The sequence below is a fragment of the Carassius auratus genome, chromosome 16 (genome assembly GCF_003368295.1).
Source record: "Carassius auratus strain Wakin chromosome 16, ASM336829v1, whole genome shotgun sequence".
In the NCBI taxonomy this organism is placed as follows: domain Eukaryota; kingdom Metazoa; phylum Chordata; class Actinopteri; order Cypriniformes; family Cyprinidae; genus Carassius; species Carassius auratus.
In genome coordinates, this window is record NC_039258.1 from 5866320 (window position 1) to 5886702 (window position 20383).

The following is a 20383-nucleotide window of genomic DNA, read 5'->3' on the forward strand; positions in this document are numbered from 1 at the left end:
CACATAGTGACTGCAGTTATATGCACAACAATATTCTTGATCATCTAGTCATATTTGGATTATTTAAGTATCATGTAAAACAATTAACCTTACTAATGTCATGAGCAAACACTTAATCCAGAATATTCACTGTAACTGAATGTCCAAACAAAGATATTCTTGGGTGTTAGTAAAAGGCACTGAGTTAGACTTTATGTACATGTGAACTGTTAGTATTACACTGTTGCAGTCAAAAACGATATGTGCTTGAAGATGTACCAGATTGCACAATCGACTGACAGTTAGTGATAGAAATGCTTGTACCTGAAATAGCTGTAATGTTCTAAAGGCCTGTTAGTGAAGCTGACCCTTCATTGCCCTGCAGGCGATGGATCTGTCAGTTGATGAGTCCAGTTTGACAGGAGAGACCTCCCCCTGCACCAAGACCTCTGCCCCTCAGCCGGCTGCCACCAATGGGGATATCATGTCCCGCAGTAATATTGCCTTCATGGGTACTCTTGTGCGCTGTGGGAAGGCCAAGGTACAGTTACATCTCATACTTCACTAGTTCTGCACCCCAATCTACCCCCCACAGAACTTCTTAGAGACTTCATACTTCAAACTGCCATCATTCATAAAATTGTACATATTCCCCACTGCTTGCTTGTTCGTTTTATGTTTTTCTTTAGCATATCAATTTTCATAGATACATGTTTAAATAAGGTAACATTTCACTGGTGCCCAGTGGGAAGGCCAAGGTACCATTACATGTTTGTAATAGCAATTTTATGATTCGGACCACAAGGTACCACCAAAAAAAAAGATTTTAAAGATTTTGTTTTTGATAATGAACATAAACCTACATCTACATCCTAACTTAAGCTACTATCAAATGTGTATTTCTAAGAGATAAAAATGTTATAAAGGAAGGACAAACCTGTTTCTTGATTTTAAACAATGTTACTCATTAGAACATGCAGAACCAAGACATTTTAATATCTTTATCATATCATTGTTTAGGCAAAAATTTAAAGAATTCAGAAACAAATTGTTTGTCATGTTCTGACTATAAAGAATAGTTAATACCACAATTAACTGTTGGGCTTTTACAACTTTCACATCGGAGCAAAATTCTGCCTTTTTTTGTGATGATTATTGATATTGACTGATATAAAAAACAATTATCATGATAATTTTTTGGACATATCATCACTTTAAAATCAAATCACACAGTTTGTTTTTCTGATGTCCAAGCTCTGAGATATTTCATTTGTTGTTTTATTTTTCATTTAGTGGGTAATAATTGAATATTGATGCATTATTTATGTTACTAAATTAAAATTATTTAGTGATTTAAATAATTAGTTAATTCTCCCATAATTAGAAAATGTGGGGAAAAAAAGTGATTCAAGATTCTGATTCAAAGATTTCAATTTTTTCTTTGGAAAGGCAAATGATATTTGCACACATTTTTAATAATTTTGCTTTTAAATTGTAGGGCATTGTCATAGGCACTGGAGAAAACTCTGAATTTGGTGAAGTTTTTAAGATGATGCAAGCAGAGGAGGTAATCAAGCATAAATCAGAGGGATTGACATTATAAAAACAATAAATAAAAACATCTTTGCTTCACACAATTTTTTTCTATTTGTTATTTAAACAGGCTCCTAAAACCCCATTACAGAAAAGCATGGATTTGCTGGGAAAACAGCTCTCCCTTTATTCCTTCGGGATAATCGGTAGACATCTTGTTAAGATTGTCCAATTAACATTCATTGCACTTTCATGAGTTAGTGATGCATGCCATCTCATTAAAAATGCAAGCCCTAATTTCTGTTCTGTCATATCCTGTATTCGTTCTATGTGACGGCACTAATGTATTTCCAATTTCAGGGGTGATCATGATGGTCGGATGGCTTCAGGGGAAGCACATTCTAGACATGTTCACCATAGGTGTCAGGTATGTCTTTAAACATTTGAGTCCAGCACAGAGAGAGATGTTACCCTGAGGCATGTGACTTGACACGTAGTGCAGGTTTTGGCTTTTAAAGTTTTGCATAACTGGTCTTCTCTTCAGCCTGGCTGTGGCAGCTATCCCAGAAGGCCTTCCCATTGTAGTGACTGTGACTTTGGCACTGGGCGTGATGAGGATGGTGAAGAAACGGGCAATCGTTAAGAAACTGCCTATAGTGGAGACGCTGAGTATGTTCTACATTTGTTCTACATTTTTACATGCACTGAACATCATGTGGTGACCCAATTTAGTACCAAAAAAAAAGTCAAACTTTGAAATGTATTTATATTAAGTTGTACTGCATTGGTGTGCATTAGTCTCTTGTATTCTAATAGTTTCAAAGTACACTGTAGTGGCCAAAAATCATGCATATTCATCCAAGTTTGAAATTAAAAAATTGTTTTAATCATAAACTCAGATCAGCAAGACTTCTTATCTTATGTGATTTTGCTCTCAAGAAAATTTATCGTGATTTAAGAATCTTTTGACATTTGTGCTGGAAAACAAGACAAAAATACATCACAAAAATTCACACTCCTGTGGCTCAGTGGTAGAGCATTGCATTAGCAGCGCAAAAGGTTGTGGGTTCGATTCCCAAGGAATACGTTAGGTAAAAAATGTTAGCCTGAATGCTCTGTAAGTCACTTTGGATAAAAGCGTCTGCTAAATCCATAAATGTATTTATTTTAATTTAAATGTATTTTTTAAATAAGAAATGTCAAATGAACAAGCAATGGAGATGTATTGGAATTTTCTCTTCCTTTGAAGAAACCACATTGACGTATTGTCAAATTTTTTTTCTTATACATTTTTTACTTAAGAAGGTCTTATATAGTCCTAAATTTACATTCATAAAATGTAACGTTTTCATGCTATCTATTACCCCATCAGAAAGAATGAATGTTTACAAAACACTGATCAACTGAATGCAGGGAATGCTGTAAATGATTTTTAATCTATTTATTAAATCTTTTAATCTATCTATTCCTGTGTAGTTTCTTCCTGTTGGACAGCTCACAGGAGAACAAAAAAATCACTTTGGTACTTTTTCCCCTCAGTGGCATTACATAATGAGTCATATGAGAATCAGTCAGCCCACAGAGTCAAATGACCAGCCACAGTTGCACTGAACATGCACTAATTTAATGCAGAGTAGACGCATTAAATCAGATCCAAATGTTCTTGTGGGTGGCAGTAACATTTTTACATTTTTAAGAAATGTTTATTGCTATGGTTAGAATCATTTTCAAATGTGATTGACTTATTGGCTCTTTACTAATTATGAAACACATTTACGCCAAGCAGAGGATCCTTTGTGGATACAGTATATTGTTAACGTGGTCACGACGAGGCAAAAATCAGCAAAAACTGCAGAGGAGTTTTATCTACGAAACAATATTTGAATGTAGATTCTTGTTTGACTAATTGCAGATGGTAAAACAAGAATGTGTCCAGGACAATCAATCACCATCCAGGACTGAAACTGTTTTATGAAATCTATTTAATTGTATTTTATTTAACTAAATGTTATGAAATCAGTAGTTTCAACTCCAAAATCTTAATATGTGAGCCACATGTAAAGCTGTTACCATTTAAGTCTATACATTTACATTTTATCATAGTTAAGGGTGTATTCTAACTCCACATAAATGTTGTTTGTGTTCATATGGGTAAATATCATTATGTAGGTGTTTTGTTTCAGTCTTCTAATACTGGGACTCATTTCCATTTTCTCTTGACAAATATGAATGTTGTAATGGTAATCAGAATCTCTTGGTTGTTTATTAACCTCCCTCTCTCTAGGCTGCTGTAATGTGATCTGCTCCGATAAGACAGGCACTCTCACTAAAAATGAGATGACAGCCACTCACCTGTTTACCTCTGACGGACAGCACGCTGAGGTACGGGCCCAGCTTGGAATTTGTGCTCTGTAATATTATTGCTATTATTATCTGCTATTAATAAAAATAAGATAATATTATAACAAGAAGAAATAATAAGTAATGTTTCTCCAGCAGCAAATCAGTGTATTAGAATGATATCAGAAGGATCATGTGACGCTTAAGACTGGAGTACTAATGCTGAACATTTAGCTTTACCATCACAGGAATTAATTAAATTAAAAAATACAAAAAATAAAAACAACTTTTTTTATTTTTGTGATAATATTTTGCAATACTACATATTTTACTGCAGCCTTTGTGACTTCTTTCAAAATCATAAAGAAACGTTGAATCTGCTCTGTCAGGTGTCATTTGTCCTGAAACCAGCACCACATCAGAAATACGTCTTCTTAAGTGTTAATAGCTGGGATGTTTCATGAGCCCTATACATTTGAAGAGAAGCCACTGAGTTTCTCTCTGAGGAACAGGAGGACTGTCTCAGGAGCCTGATGAAGTCCTGAATTCATTGCTGTGCCATCGCCTGCTCTCTTCAAAGCAGTCAGCTGAGGAGTAGATTGAGTCTCTCTTTTTTTTTAAACTTACTAGGTCGCTTCTCCCAGGTCTATTACATCATGCTTTTTTATTTCACATCCCTGTGGGCTGCAAACAGAGCTCTTTCAATAAACTGCTAGTCATCTAGCGTCAGTGTTTAAGCCTTGTGTGTTTAAGGTTTGTAATCTTTGCTCAAAATGTAATAACATCCATGGAAAGAACTTCCCCTTTGGCTGACATCACCAAGACATCTTATTTTTCCACCCCTTACCTCCAAATACCTGTAAAGTCCCATCTTATATTTATATCCTATTTCACTCCTATACATCACACTATTTAAGTTAAATGCCATTTCATGTTAAATTAAAGGTGTTAAGGTCTCCTTGACCTGATTTGGCTTCTTTTATAGGTCACTGGCGTCGGGTACAACAATTCTGGGGAGGTTTTGATGGATGGAGAGGTGGTACATGGCTTTTCCAACTCCTCCATTAGCAAGATTGTGGAGGTGAGGTTGAGCAGAAAATATTATGAAATGGAGAACTGTTCGGGTGTCATTGTGTGACACATTTCTTTTGCCGTCTGAAACCCTGTAGGCTGGCTGTGTGTGCAATGATGCTGTAATCAGGAGCAACACCTTGATGGGCCGTCCCACCGAAGGTGCCCTCATCGCCCTGGCTATGAAGGTACTGTATGCTGTTTTGTATTGCTGTTCTGCATGATATGCAGCTAATTGTTGATCTTTTGTGATACTACATGCAAATATTGTATCATAACTAAACCCAAGCAATGTGGTTGGACGTGCCTGGTGGCTCTGTCCACTTGTGCAAACAAGAGGCAGCAGCCTGTGGGAAGGATGACTGCATGGTACTGTCTGCATGATACTGTTTTGGCAAACAGAGAGTGTTTGAATCGGTTCTGCTTGCTCATGCTAATTAAGATGAGCAGACACGCTTTCACACCCCATAGAGCAGGTTACTGTGGCAACAGCATCTCCCCTGAGGGTCCCGGTTGTGTTAACGTCTGGTACTCTAATAACATTGTTTTCTCCACAGGGACGTTTACATGGGGATTAAACTGAGAGAAATATCATGCAAATCCAAGGATAAAAAGAACTGGATTTTTATGTTTTCTACAGAAAATGTGGGTGGTTCTTGTCTGCTCAAAACTCACTGCCACAGTACTGCTGTGTTTTACACAGAATTGCACAGGGCCCAAACCAAAAGCATTTCAGAACAGTCACATGCTGCAGGCACTGCTTAAAGGGATAGTTCACCCAAAAATGAAAACACTGTCATCATTTACTCACCTCACCTGTCATTACTTTTTTCTTCTGTGAAACACAAAAAAAAATATTTTTAAGAATGATGGTAAACCGTACAGTTTTGGAGTTATTTAATTGAGCCAGAACTGATAGGTCTCTTCGAGATTAGATCGGACTGTTTGTATTTTCTTTGAAGGATTCAAGTCAGCCGAGTATGTGACCACATGTTTTCTGTTCTTTGTAGATGGGTTTGGAGGGGCTGCAGCAGGAGTTTGTGCGTCTGGAAGAAATTCCCTTCTCCTCAGAGCAGAAGTGGATGGCTGTCCGTGTCGTCCATCGCACCCAGCAGGTAAGCTGGACCACATAGTAGACAACTCTTCGTAAATGTGAAGAAATAGATGCTGCAAGGTACTGTAATTGGAGCTGAAAATTACTTGGCAGCATTATAATAGCGCACGTTGAAATTCGCATTCACATCGCTGATCCTACTGATTCGCATGCACCAAATCAACTCCCCTCAAACTATTTCTCGTCTTAAAATGGATAGAAAGCACCCAAATGCTTTCTCTCTTGGCTTGCTATTTATCACTACTCTCAGGCTCACACTGAGCTCTCTTGAAATCTTAAGATCCAGTCTGAGTGTCTAGCTTCTTTCAGTTTATGGGTGTCAGGGTGCACAAGTGCTTTTCAGTCCACTGGAAAACAAAACTCCTTAAATGTTGTCTGAAAAAAAAAGGTCACTTTATTTATCAATAATATAGCCCTTTTGTTTAGTAATTTTGGCAGTACTTGGTCAGAATAAGCTGTGAAGTTTTGCCGCGATTTAAAAGACTAACTAATTATCTTTCCTTACTTCTGATTTAAATGACAGGACAAACCTGCCACATTCTTTGTGAAGGGTGCCTATGAGCAGATCATCCGCTTCTGTACTTCCTACAACAGTCAAGGGGTCACTCTGCCTTTGACCAATCAGCAGAGAGAACTCTTCCAGCAGCAGAAGAGCTACATGGGCACTGCGGGTCTCAGAGGTACAGCACTTTCATTTCTCTAATAAATGTCATACATGATGTTGAAACAAAAGTCTTGAAACATTGTCTCAGCTTTTATATTTCCTAAAAGCTAGGAGTTGCAGGAAGGCTGCATTACATTGAAAGAGGTGAAAATCACCCCCTTTCCAGTGAAAATGTGTTGATGAGTGATATGATGACAAGAAAAACCAGATTTCTGCTGTGAGATTGCCCTGTTCTTTATATGCAGGTGTGATCAAATTTTTGCATACACTTTGCAGTATCAAAATGTTTTTTTTTTTTTTTTTTTTTTTAGAACTGAGCTGAATGAGGTATTTCACATAAGACATTTAAATAGTTTAAAAGAGAAAATACTGGTTGAGTTTATAAAAAGGACCCCATTCAAAAGTTTGCCCACAAATTCTTTGGTTTTCCAGCATACAGTATATCAGTCCAGTATTGTTTGAACCCTTTTTATCAGTGACTAAATTATTTTACGATCCATATTTCACACCGAGGACAACTGAGGGACTTACATGCAACTATTACAAAAAGTAAAAAATAAATAAATAAATACTCACTGATGCTCCAGAAGGAAACAGGGCATTTAGGGTGAAAACTTTGGATTTTGAAGAACAGGGTAAACTGAACTTAATTTGTCTTCTGGGAAACAAGTTAATATATTTCTGTAGCTTCTGAAGGGCATTACTAAATTGAGGGGAAAAAATGATATTTAGGCAAAATAAAAAATAGACATCTTCATTCTGTTCAGTTTAAAACCCTAGCTCTTAACACCTCTTTTGACCGTTGGAACCTTTTGTAATAATTGCGTATGAGCGCCTCAGTGTGAAAGATGGTTTTGAAAATCATAGTTATTGTTGGAAAGGGTTCAGATACACACAAGATGCTGGGAAACCAAAGACTTTCTAGGACCTGAAGGATTTTTCTGAAAAACAGCAGTTTAACTGTTCAGAATAAACAAGGGATCCATTAACAACCATCACAACAAAAAAAAAAACAGCCGTGGGTCATCCAATAACAACACAGTATTAAGAATCAAGCGTATGAAAACTTTTGAAAAAGGTCACTTTTATAAATTCAACTTGTTTTCTCTTGTGAGCTATATATAAACATCTTTTATGTGAAACATTCACTAAACTAAAAAGTAACATGCATTTTGTTAATGAACCCTCTTAATGTTCCCTCTTATTTTGGTAAAATAATTAACATTTTGCAGATACTGCAAAGTCTATGTAAAGTCTATGGCCACAACTGTATATAGCTGTAAGTAGAATTTGGGCCAGTGTGATTTTGTAGACATGTAGGACATGTTTCGATGTCTTTCCTTCTAAGGGTTTGTTATAGCAAGTACTCTTGTATTAAATAACAAATATATGGCTTGCTGTATTACCCTTACAGATGCACAATTAGCTGATTCAGCGGTTGTGGGTGGCATTATGGGTAGACATTGCTGATCTTTGATGAAACTTAAAGGGGAACATAACATACACAGTTTCACCTAATCTCATGTTAATCTTGAGTACCTATAGAGTAGTACTGCATCCTTCATATATCCAAAAAGTCTTAAGTTTTATCATATTTATAAAAGAAAAATACAGCTTTCCGATTCTTTCCGGAAAAAGCCGAGTTCCTGGAGGCGTGCCGTGAGCGGAGTTATAATACTGATGTTTCGTGTCGTTTCCATTAACATATATTCACTTATGTGCTGATTTCCAACAAAAGGCAGAAATCTGATGCAATTTTACTTACATGAATGGGGTCTTTTATCACAGGGACCGCTCCATGTTTTAATAGCAAACGATGTGCAAATCCAGTGTCGACTTGGGCCTTGTTTATAAAACATTCGTCACTCAAATGACCAGAACACACAAACACACTTGATGCACTCCGTTGCTGCCCCGGAAAAACAAACTGCATCTACTGTTTATGTAACGCTGGGTTCTTGGGGAAGCTGAACACGGTACTTTCCCTCACATCCAAAAATTCACTTATTTGGATGCATTCTCGAACAAATCCTATGCATCGCTTCCGACAATTTTGAAGAGCTTTAATGTGCGTAGTCTCGCTCTCTTCCGGTCAATGTGTGTGCGCGGACATGCTTTTCTGGGAGAAATGCTCATATGAGGACTTCCGTTCTCGTCTATGTCATTAGATCCACGATCGGAAAAAAAACAGCCGAAACTTGTACCAACCTGGAAGTAAGATTTTCGGGACAGAAATTCTCAGTCATTCTTCTAAATTATTTTTTAAAACTTTGGCCATGTTTAGCATGAGAATCCATCTCTTTAACACTGTGAACAACTCTGAACCCCCCTTGAAGTGTTGTGTTACCACTTTAATAATGTAGTTTATACTTTGTTGAAAGTTACTCCTAGCTTCTTTTTGTAAAATGCAATTATGGAATTTTCTGCTATCATCAAATCACACATTACTTTGAATTGACACCCAAATGTTTTTCCGTTAGTTCTAATGGTGCCTGTCTTTCCCAGTTTACAGCTGTCTACATGTCATTTGGCTTGTTTTGATAAGATTAAGTTGTCTCTGAGGATGCAGAAAAAGTGCTTTCACACATTGACATTCTTCACTGTTAGTTTCCATTAACTAAAGGCATTTCACGGAGGACACAGTAATACTATTGAGATCAAGCAGACTTTGGCAGCAGCTGATGATGTTGTCCTGTCCTCTGGCAGTGCTGGCGTTTGCTTCTGGATCTGAGATGGGTGCTCTTACCTTTCTGGGGCTGGTGGGCATCATCGACCCTCCCAGAGCGGGAGTTAAAGAGGCAGTGGCAATGCTGATCAGCTCTGGAGTGTCAGTGAAGATGATCACAGGGGATTCACAAGAGACTGCAGTGTCAATAGGTATGACTTTCTAGCTTGTTATCCCTTTTCTGGCACAGTGCGCATCTCTCCATCTTCAACAGTTTATATCATTTACAGACATTTTCAACTCTTAAACAACTCACATTTTAGGCTTGGATAATAGTTGCTATTTCTTTTTACATGTAAAATATACATCAGGGTTATTCAAATCTTGTCCTGGAGGGCCATTGCGCTGCAGAGTTTAGCTGCAACCCTGATCAAACTCACCTACCTGTGATTTTCTAATGATCCTGAAGACACTGATTAGCATTCTCAGGTGTGTTTGATTAGGGTTAGAGCTAAACTCTGCAGGAAAGTGGGTCTCGTGGGCCAGATTTAAGGATCCCTGCTATACATTTATGAATAATGTCAAATCAAAAAATTTAAAATCTATTTTAAACGGTTTTCCTGTAAATTAACACAAAGAAGAAATACATGTAATTTTTTAGATACAGCAATGAAGTGACACGTAATAAAAAAGTACTTAAATATATTACTAGTATAAATAATATTTGCTCGCCTATATTTTTACTAAAGCATTTTAATACGTTACAAATGGCTTTTGTGAGTAATAATCCAAACATGTTGTCTTGAATCAATTAATGGAACAAATGATCTTTGAAAATGAATCATACTAATAATATAATGTTATTTAATACATATTCGTTCTACTTAGTTTGAATAAGGGTTAGCGTAATTTACTGAAACAAAACAAAAATATTTAATTTCAACTAGTTATCAGAATCTATATTTTTTGATTACCGGTATCTAAAAACAAAAACTGAAATAAAAATTTAAAACTATATAATGTAGACATTTAAAAAACCATAAACACATAAAAAATAACAAACTTTAAAAATAAAATGGGAAATATAAACTATTTCAAAATATTAGTGCATACTATAATAGTATTTCAGTGATACTAAAATAACACTGGTTTGAATCGTATAAATATATAAAAAGAATCTGAATCTACTTATTTTTTAAATAAATTATTAAATTTCTAACATATATTTATTCTGCTGTTGCCTCTCTTGACCACAGCAAGTCGACTAGGCCTCTATACCAAAGGTTCTCAATCTCTGTCTGGACAAGAAGTCGACGAGATGGACATCCAGCAACTCTCTCAGATAGTGCCCAAGGTATGAACCCGCTTCCATACACTCTAAACTACCATCCAACAGACTCACAGCAGAGGTTTGGACAGTTTTCAAGTCCACAAATCTTTAGTAGGCAGTCTGTGGCATGTAAGAGGTTTGTACTACCTTGTAATTTTTGAGTGATAGTAAACAAAGTTTCAGATAGATTCATGCAGTAATTGAATCGTGAACACAAGACTTTTTCTCATTTGTATCGTGTCAATGTGTAGAGCTGGTATGAGGAGTGGGTGCCATGAAATTCATTTTTAACTTGTCTCCACAGATAGCGGTATTCTACAGAGCCAGCCCTAGACACAAGTTAAAGATAGTTAAGGTGAGTGCAGCCAACTGATGGTTTGTGATCATACTCCACATATAACCATGTTTCTTAGAGTGCTCTTTCTGGTTTCAGTCTTTACAGAACATCGGTGCTGTTGTTGCAATGACGGGAGACGGTGTCAATGATGCGGTGGCTCTGAAGGCAGCAGACATCGGTGTGGCAATGGGTCAGACTGGCACTGATGTCTGCAAAGAGGCAGCAGACATGATCCTGGTAGACGATGACTTTCAAACTATCATGTAAGCAAATGCTTTCCCGGGCTTTTTTGGCTTTATCAGACTCGTGAGGACTATTGATGTGCCGTCTGACGAGTTTACACATCTCCTTAAGCCTTTGTTTCTCAATCTAGGTCTGCTATTGAAGAAGGAAAGGGGATTTACAACAACATTAAGAACTTTGTGCGCTTTCAGCTGAGCACGTGAGTTGGCATGCTCCCATTATCACAAATGAAAACATTTTATTTTTACGTTAATACGTGGTGTCTGTGAAACCAGATGGGTTGTGCTGTTTTATTGTTCTGACATTTTTCTGGTGGAGACTCACAGACAGAGGCAGTGGTGCTCCATGGTTTTTATTTCTTTAGTTTTTATAGCTTTAGTTTGATTTCTATGAATACACTACTGTTCAACGTTTGGGGTTGGTAAGATCTTTCAGTCTCATGATCATCAAGGATTTGATTAAATATTCAGTGAAAATGGTAATATTGTGAAACATTATTACAAATAATAATTTTATTTTAATATATTTTAAAATGTAATTTATTCCTGTGATGATGAAAAGGTTGAATTACATCAGCCAATACGCCAAAGTCTTTCTAGTCGTGCCATGTGGTCACTCAGAAATCATTTTAATATGCTGATTTGTAGCTCAAGAATAATTACTTATGATTCATGTAGAAAACAGTTATGTTGCCATTTTTTTGTGTGTGGATTTTTGATTAATAAAAAGATCAAATTTATACATTTTATATAATTTCTACTTCATATATAAATGAAGTAGTTTTTAGTAAAATATAAATATGTATATATGTTTAATAAGATACTCATCCAGGTTATAAATACTGTTTAAATGATCTCTTCCTTCAGGAGTATTGCCGCCCTCACCCTCATCTCCCTGGCAACACTCATGAACTTCCCCAACCCTTTGAATGCCATGCAAATCCTTTGGATCAACATCATTATGGATGGGCCTCCAGCCCAGAGGTAATAAACTGATTACCAGCTGATTTATCACCGCAGTTGAATCAGGACTGTAATTCTTAGCATAGGAACATTGAACGTTGTTTATTTCAGAATAAGAATTAACTTCAATGTTTTCCCTTAGTTTGGGAGTGGAGCCTGTGGACCCAGACGTGATCAGGAAACCTCCACGGAATGTTCGAGACAGCATCATCACGCGCAGTCTGATAGTGAAAATCCTAGTGTCGTCCTTCATCATTGTTTGTGGCACATTGTTTGTGTTCTGGAGAGAGGTAGGCAATGTACATCCGACGAGGCCTGCTTGAACATTTGTGTTCTGCTTTGTTTTTTGTTTGTGTTCCATATATATTCAAAACAGGCTATTAGGTAAATGACTAAACCATTTGTTTGCACTGTGCCTTGTTTTTGTTTTAGAGGCATCAATTCTGTGTGTATATTAACTATGTGGTGTTTTTTTATTTTTTGTCTGCTTGAGAATGAATTTTTCATGGAGCCTTGGTACACAAGTGCCATTACCTTGCGTAGCCTCTAATTGGTTAGAAACACTTAAAACGAGAGCTGTAAAATTAATAAGTGATGTTTTTTTTCTGGGTAAAGTAGCAGCGATACCAATTTGGAAAATGAAGTAGTTAATGAAGTACATTAAATTTGATGAAATAATTGCTTCCTGAAAGCTGCAGAAACAATGCCAAACACTTTGCAAGGAACCGTAAAAGCATGTCCTAGTTTTTCTTCCCCCCACCACTTTCTTTGTCTAATAAATCATCTTCTTTTTTTTCTTTAGCTGCGGGACAATGAGATCACCCCACGGGACACTACCATGACGTTTACCTGTTTTGTGTTCTTCGATATGTTCAACGCTCTCAGTTCCCGATCACAGGTATAAGCAACACCAAAAATGAACAAAATGCATAAATGCGTTTCATGTTTATATTGTCAAGGGACATATTAAGACCATGGGTAGAGCAGGATCTTAAAGTGCCCCTTTTATGGATTTTTTTAATTTACCTTTTATACAGTTTGTAACACAGCTCTAAGTAATTTAAAACATCCCATAAAGTTTTAAATCTGAAGGTGCACCATGTGTAAAATAACTGTCTTTTAAAAGAAAGAGTTGACTCTGAATCATTGACATTAGTCGTTTTTAAAACGCATCCTGAGCTGTTTCATGTTGAAGTCAACATAAAATGTTAGCACATTGCCCACCCACTTTGTTAGTCTTTTCGTATTGGCCTGAATGAAAATGCAGATTCATTCTTTTCCACTATGGGCCGCTTTTGGAGCGGTAAAAATAACGGTTTCCCAGGTAATGCAGTACACAATGCAGTTTTGTCCTCACAATAGATGCTTTGTCAGAAATTATAGGCATGATGAAATAAAAATGAGACCAATCACTGCAGATTAATGTCACACAAAGGAGGGGTTTGGAAAAATTAATCGTTTAGGACTCGTTAAGTAAGGTAAAATTAAATGCATATAATAAGACAATGAAAGTTGTTTTTGACCTTGCATGCATGTCAACATGTTGGGGGCTCCCAAAACCCAAACATTTACCTTTCCATAACCCATAATAGGGGCACTTATGAGTTGTGTTGTTTAAAAAGTTATGCTGTCTTTGATTAGTGTTTATCGTATTTTCTGGACTATAAGTCACACTTTTTTTTCATAGTTTGGCTGGTCCTGCAACTTATAGTCAGGTGTGACTTATTTATCAAAATTTATTTGACATGGACCAAGAGAAATGAACCACGAGAAAACCATTACCGGGCTGTAGACGGTAATGTCTTCTCTTGGTTCTTGGTTCTAAATAAATGCGACTTATAGTCCAGTGCGACTTGTATATGTTTTTTTCCTCATCATGACGTATTTTTGGACCGATGCGACTCAGGTGCAACTTGTAGTCCAAAAAATATGGTAAGCCTGGATTTAATGATTCATCCACTGTTTTTGTCATCTTGCAGACACGGATGGTGTATGAGATGGGCTTATTCAGTAACAGGATGTTCTGCTATGCAGTTCTGGGCTCCATCATGGGCCAACTCCTGGTCATCTACTTCCCTCCGCTACAGAAGGTCTTTCAGACTGAGAGCCTCAGCATTTTAGGTATGCAACCAGAACAACAGAGGAAACATCAGTACAGAACATTTTTCACATTATGTACAGCAGAGCCCAAAAATGTTGTGTAAACTGCAGAAGAAATAGATTCTGTATTATTTCTAAATTTAAAATAAAAAAGGAAGAAAATATGTGATACAGATCATGCAAACTCCTTCTATAGATCTTCTACTTAATCACAAGATCTGTTCTTTGGAACATTCTCAAATCATCCATAGAGTGATATTTTAGCATTATTAAAATACTATAATCGTATTTATGTATCTTTTGTATTTTTAATTTTAATTTTAATTTTAGAAGTTCTGTTATGTGCTTTTGTAATTTTTTTTATATATATTTTACATTTTAATTCAGTTTTAGTTATTGTAGCAATTCAGCTTTTTTAATTTAATTTAGTTGCCAAGGTACATTTTTCAAGTTTTTACATTTATCAGGCTTTGCTCAAACTAACTGGATTCTCTAATGCTGCTGTCATTAAAGCAAAACTTAAATATCCAATCTGAATTCTGAAATGAATGTCCATCTTCCAACTTATTCACTTAATTTGTCGAGCAGATCAAATTATTGTAAATTTCTTGATTAAATTCGATTTGTATTTACAACATACTGTCATCAGTTACTGTGTTTCGATGTTCACACGTCACATGATGTGCTCACTGATTTATACATCATCCTCTCTGTGCAGATCTGCTGTTCCTGGTGGGCCTCACGTCCTCTGTGTGCGTGGTATCAGAGGTCATAAAGAAATTAGAGAGACTCAGAGGTGGAGAAAAGATGACAGACACTGATGATTTCCATGAAGTATGACGCACATTGTGTCCTGTGCAGGAGATGGAGGGGTGGGGCTGGGGCACGCGGTTTGGAATGTCGCTCGGGCTGGTCTCATAACGTACAAAACTATCCAAAGTGATCAGTCGGGTCTGACCTGTATGTACAGTACCCTTTAAAGGTCAAGACCAGGAGCTGACTGTATATCGATGACCTGGTCCTGAATGATATGTCGTCTCTTGACACGTGCCCTTTCCCGTGGAGATGCTTTGGTGTGCTGCTTTATGACTGTACTGCTTCCCATAGCATCTGGGCGAACTTTATTTATGAGATACTGTATCTGTCCATACAGTGGCTGTATTGAATTCATGATTTAAGGGATGTATTATGATTATTAAAAGGATTTTGTGTCGTTTAGATCTCATTTTGTTAAAGCATTTCTTGTTAGAGGTTTGTGGAACAATGTGGATAATGCATTCCAAATTATGCTTGAATAATCATTTATTTTGAATTAAACCACGAGTGGAAGGTGTTTTGTGGAAAGGACCACTCAGAGTGTGAATGAAGACATGCGTGATTCATTTTATAACACGGTAAAACAGGCACTGTTTAGATTTTGATTTATAGCAAAACACTGCAAAAGCTTTTTCATAATCTGCTTTTTATAATGACTTTCTATTTGAAGATACAAGATGACAAAGAATGATGGCGTTATGAGATTACAGGGTCCCATGTTATGATGGTACACGCACTATAAGTTCTTATATTAGACTGATGATTAATACAACTGGCTTGTACATTTACTTATCAGTTCCTCTGTATTTACATAGTATCAAAGTTATATTATTTTCTTATGTTAATACACTGGTATTAGGGCCATCTGAAATAAGATGCTTTTGCCTTTTCCCTTTACTTTGGCTTTTCCTAAAGTGTTATTTATTTTCTCACCTGCTTGGTGCTCGGTTAGGTGAACGCTTATTCCTTTAAAGGTTTAATGATTGTCCGTTAAATAGATGCTCATGTTGGGTGTACAGAAATGTTCGATGAAGTCCTGCCACCTCCCATGCCGAAAAAACCTCAGTGCAGCTCATGGGCATTGTCTTACTCCCATCTGCCAAAATTGTATCTGGTTAATAAGGTACAGCTAATGATGATACACTATATATCAGTTTTTGCAGTATGCGAATAATGCAAACATGTTTGTACTTTGTATTGCGGATAGTGGTTCTTTATGATCACGTTGTCCATATTTATTAATTGGTGAGATTTATTTTCTGCCCATTCTGTTTTCTGGCATTGCCGTTGCTTTGAAAACAAACATTGTAATACACTGATATATTAAACAGTATAAAAGTGTTCAAATGAAGGGTGACAGGTAAAAAGTTTTTTTTTTTCTCTATTAAGATTGTATTTATTTTATTGTGGTTTGCACAGCTGAAACCAGTAATCTGTTGTGGTCATTTCAGAACACAATTGTACAATAAAATTTTTACAAATCCCCCCCCCAAAAAAATGTGTCTCTGATGTTGATAAATCTGGTTAACGATGCATGCGCTACATACATTTTCAAGTTCAATTTTTATTTCATTCAGTCACTGAAATTCATGGCATTAATGTTTATAATAGCTTCATGCATTATTGTTACATTTAACACTTTGATGATATGAAAAATCAAGCAATAAACAACAGCAAACAGAATTTAAATGTAATACACGTACATTTTTTTGAGTATAATGTATGCTTTTGGGTAATGCTGGCTATTGTAGGTACAGCTATTAATACGTTATGCAGCGTTATAGAAACCTGTTATTTACACACATAATAAAGCTTAAAACAGAGAAATATTTAAACTTTAATACACCTTTCATTTTTAATAATATCTAATTTTACTTAAAATACTTTGCAGAATAGTCCAATTCATCAAATTCCCAAAGTCCAACACCTTAACACAAATATTTTATAATGATTTTGTTGTGTTTTGACATTCATTTAAAAAAAATTCTTCAAGCAATTTCCATTATAATTGCAATCGTTTTCAAACATGTTTCTTTTTCTTGTCTTTTAAGGGATACTCAAAGCCTCTTTTCTTGGATTTTTAGAGGGATGATCAGCATTGCGTTCTTTAGCTTTGTGTCTGGTACGGATGGTGCAGGAAACCTCAGGATTTTCAGTCTTTTGATCCCTGGATTTAGTCTTCCTCTTCCCACTGATATCATCGTCATCTTCACAGTCATCAATATCCTTGCACTCCAGATGTCCAAAGCAACTGTTCAGTTCATCTACAGGTGGATTTTGGCCTTTGTAGTTTCTCTCTGTTTTCCCAGCAGCTCTGTGCTCGAGCCCGGTTCTCATTTTCTTGATGAAGTCTTTACCCACCAAGCTCACAATTGCCTCCTTCAGCTGTTTGAAGAGCAGCTCGGTGCTTGAGCCCCTAACCAGCAGAGAGTGCAGAGTGATTCCTCTCCTGAGCTCTTCGACAACCTGGTGCACCAGTTTTCCACGGTACAAACTAAACAGCACCAGAACAACACATTTAGTATTCATGTACAACAACACCAAGTGGACACTTTGTATATAGCAAATTATATATATATATATATATATATATATATATATATATATATATATATATATATATATATATATTTCTTTTTTTTACTAAAACTGGAATCATAAATTATATTTTCAAGCATTTTCATTTACATGTGGAAAGTTACAAACAGGAAACACGATTGTTATCAATGCAAATCAAAATGATAATTATTATCAAATAATCAGTAAAAGCTTTCAAGATGGTTTGTGAGTAATAAATGGATGTTGTACCGTGCAACCTCTGGTTCAGATACGGGACAACACAGTAAATGATTGAGACAGAGACTCCACTTCAGGCAGGACTGCCACTGGCTGTATAGATGAGCTGTTTCATGATCCAGAGAGATCCTTTTTCGACCAGTTTGTAGCTTCTTAAGATTCAACAGCATGTCTAAATCCCCAGACCAAAAAATAGCATGTATTCACACTTTGTTACAGTACTGTACATACTTCAGTAAAAATTTTTGCCATTTATATAATCATTTGCTCACAATTATGTAACAATGGGGGCATGCACTGCATGTGCATGAGTTTGTTTTATTAATTTAGTGCAAGCTACAAGTAACGTCTTCTGTTAACAAGATAATGATGTATCATATCTTCAATACCTTTTTGTTTTTTAGGGGTACTGCTGAACTGGCCAAACACCATTCCCAAGAGCAGCCCCCAAAGATGCACTTGAGACGGCGGAGGCTGTGCGTTTACTAGCCAGTAACGTGTCACGAAAAGTTGCAGCTGTAGATCAGGTTGGATCTCTCGTAAAATCTCCGACGACACACCCAAAGTTTCCAGGAGCACCTGAAGTCGCACGTTGTGTGGTTCCTAGAAACGTTAGAATGACAAATACTGTAAAACAAACAATTTCATTTCACTTCAAAAGAGAGCTTAGACATCTTTATTACCTTCCATAATGTTTCCAGTTGAAGTCCTTCCGTCACACTGGTCTTTATGGCTTCAACTTTCTGACTGCTTAGTTTTAACTGGTGTCTGCAATACTCCTCTACAAAATTCTTTCTTGTGCCAGTCAAGGGTTTAATGGCTAACTCTAGTTTATCTGCAGTGTCTTCTTCTCCCAATAAAAGTAACCCGTAAATCACTTGGCGTATGGGACGAGAGGTTTCACTGCTACAGGGGAGTTGGAAATCTTCAACCTGGACTGTCAAGGAAACCCTCTGATGTACCAGTGCATCGATAATGGAGGAGCTCATCTTTCCCTCAAGTAGGAGGCTCAAGGTCCATTCGGGCAGAACATGCAGTGGACCTGTAGAAGCCGTCTGTGGAATCGTCTTTGATTGGAAGAACTGGGCAAGATAGCCAGAGATGAGCTTGTACTCTTTGATTCTCTGGGAAAGTTCTTCTTGGATGAGGGTTTTTTCTTCGTTGCTTGTTAGTTCCAGCAACGCACTTACAGCTTCATCTGGCCCTGGGAACTGGGATAACCAGTTAAGCATACCATGAATCTGGGTGTGCTCCGTCTCAGGCATTGAGTATTTCTCCCAACCCAGGCTTTTGATGTTGTGCAGCTTCACATAATCATTATCCAAGATGGTAGCAAGGACTGGGAGAAGCTTTGGGTTCATTCTGAAGGATTCACAGAATTTTCCCACTGTAAAGTGTTTGGCTTGGATGAATTTTCTGTTTGTGCGTCTGTTCACTTCCACATTTTTCCAAAGGAAATGTGTGATTGGCAGGAATCCTGCCGTGAAGTTGAATAAATAGAAGTCACTGTCATTAGACAAAACTGGACAATTAAATCTTTTCGCCAAAGCAGCGATTTCGCAATCAGCCTCTCCAAGACACTGAATTATCGGTATCTCAAGCTTATGAAGGAGCTGGGTGAAGACAGTTTGGATGAGAATAGGAAGTACCTTGGCTCTTTTCCCTGCTGACAAGGCAAAGGCTGCATTTATTTTCTCCTGTTTTCGTTTCTTAACAGTGTCCCATTTTTTGTCAGTGTGGTCAGCGCCATCATCAAGTACAACGTAAGGGTGAATGTCACAGTCTCTGAGGTTCTCAAAGAACAGTATGACCGTCTCCTCAAAGGCATCATAGTCTCCTCCATGCATCTGATCCAAATTGCAGTCGAAGTACAGGGTGTAGTATAAGTTAGATCCATCGATTATAAGTCGACTGTCTCTAAAAGCCCAGCTTCTTAAATCATTTCTGTTGCTGCTCTCAATGAAGAGCCTCAGTCCTTGAACTCCCATGTTCACAAAGTTGTTATGTCACTAACTTGCAGTAGTATTTTGGTTTATACTTGCTCTAAAAACATAATAAATCATCTTCTAATTATTGAGATATTGTCAGTATTTATCAATTTATTGTGTTAATTATGTCATGTATAAAAATATTTTGTTATCAAATCATTATATGCATTATATAAAAAATTAAAACGTCGTCACAAAGACACTGTGGCGATAATGATAGGTAGCACGTTGGCAGGCACGTAAATTTATTCAAACAACAACAGCTTAAACAAATTCATAATTCCTCCGCTATCAAATGTGGTCAAATAAGTAGCCTAATAGGTTTAAGCAACTTAAGAAACCATATTAAAGTGATTGAAAAGATCTTACGGATGAGCGTGAGGCTTCTGCGAGCTGCATGTATGCAAACAGGATGTCGATTTTATTGGCAATATAATACTGGAAA

At 36.8% G+C, this 20383-nt stretch overlaps 2 protein-coding genes across 4 annotated transcripts in view; one reads left to right on the plus strand and one right to left on the minus strand.

Annotated features, from left to right (window-relative positions):
- The window catches only part of atp2c1 (ATPase secretory pathway Ca2+ transporting 1), a 42314-nt gene extending 25678 nt beyond the window's left edge, over window positions 1-16636 (plus strand). For all 3 annotated transcript variants that reach the window (XM_026283636.1, XM_026283637.1, XM_026283638.1), the window contains exons 8-27: window positions 365-520; window positions 1478-1546; window positions 1643-1718; window positions 1873-1939; window positions 2057-2181; window positions 3797-3894; window positions 4838-4933; window positions 5022-5111; window positions 5934-6038; window positions 6561-6717; window positions 9408-9578; window positions 10623-10720; window positions 11001-11051; window positions 11130-11296; window positions 11407-11475; window positions 12143-12259; window positions 12381-12528; window positions 13041-13136; window positions 14218-14359; window positions 15057-16636. In XM_026283636.1, coding sequence (XP_026139421.1) covers window positions 365-520; window positions 1478-1546; window positions 1643-1718; window positions 1873-1939; window positions 2057-2181; window positions 3797-3894; window positions 4838-4933; window positions 5022-5111; window positions 5934-6038; window positions 6561-6717; window positions 9408-9578; window positions 10623-10720; window positions 11001-11051; window positions 11130-11296; window positions 11407-11475; window positions 12143-12259; window positions 12381-12528; window positions 13041-13136; window positions 14218-14359; window positions 15057-15178 — 2220 coding nt within the window. In that variant the 3' untranslated portion in view covers window positions 15179-16636. The remainder of the gene's footprint in view (window positions 1-364; window positions 521-1477; window positions 1547-1642; window positions 1719-1872; window positions 1940-2056; window positions 2182-3796; window positions 3895-4837; window positions 4934-5021; window positions 5112-5933; window positions 6039-6560; window positions 6718-9407; window positions 9579-10622; window positions 10721-11000; window positions 11052-11129; window positions 11297-11406; window positions 11476-12142; window positions 12260-12380; window positions 12529-13040; window positions 13137-14217; window positions 14360-15056) is intronic.
- A 64-nt stretch (window positions 16637-16700) lies between these two features.
- Window positions 16701-20366, minus strand: LOC113115906 (protein asteroid homolog 1-like). Its single transcript, XM_026283639.1, has 5 exons — window positions 20308-20366; window positions 18634-19993; window positions 18340-18553; window positions 17963-18122; window positions 16701-17648 (listed from the first exon to the last, which is right to left on the minus strand). Exons 2-5 carry the CDS (start codon window positions 19936-19938, stop codon window positions 17201-17203), a joined length of 2127 nt encoding a protein of 708 aa, XP_026139424.1. The 5' UTR covers window positions 19939-19993; window positions 20308-20366; the 3' UTR covers window positions 16701-17200.
- Window positions 20367-20383: the final 17 nt, after the last annotated feature.

Coding starts and splice junctions, on each gene's coding strand:
- LOC113115906 (XM_026283639.1), bottom strand. CDS start 19,938: ATGGGAGTTCAAGGACTGAGGCTCTTCATTGAGAGCAGCAACAGAAAT. Junction 18,554..18,633: donor AACTGGAAACATTATGGAAG/GTAATAAAGATG, acceptor TAACGTTTCTAG/GAACCACACAACGTGCGACT. Junction 18,123..18,339: donor TACCCCTAAAAAACAAAAAG/GTATTGAAGATA, acceptor CTGGGGATTTAG/ACATGCTGTTGAATCTTAAG.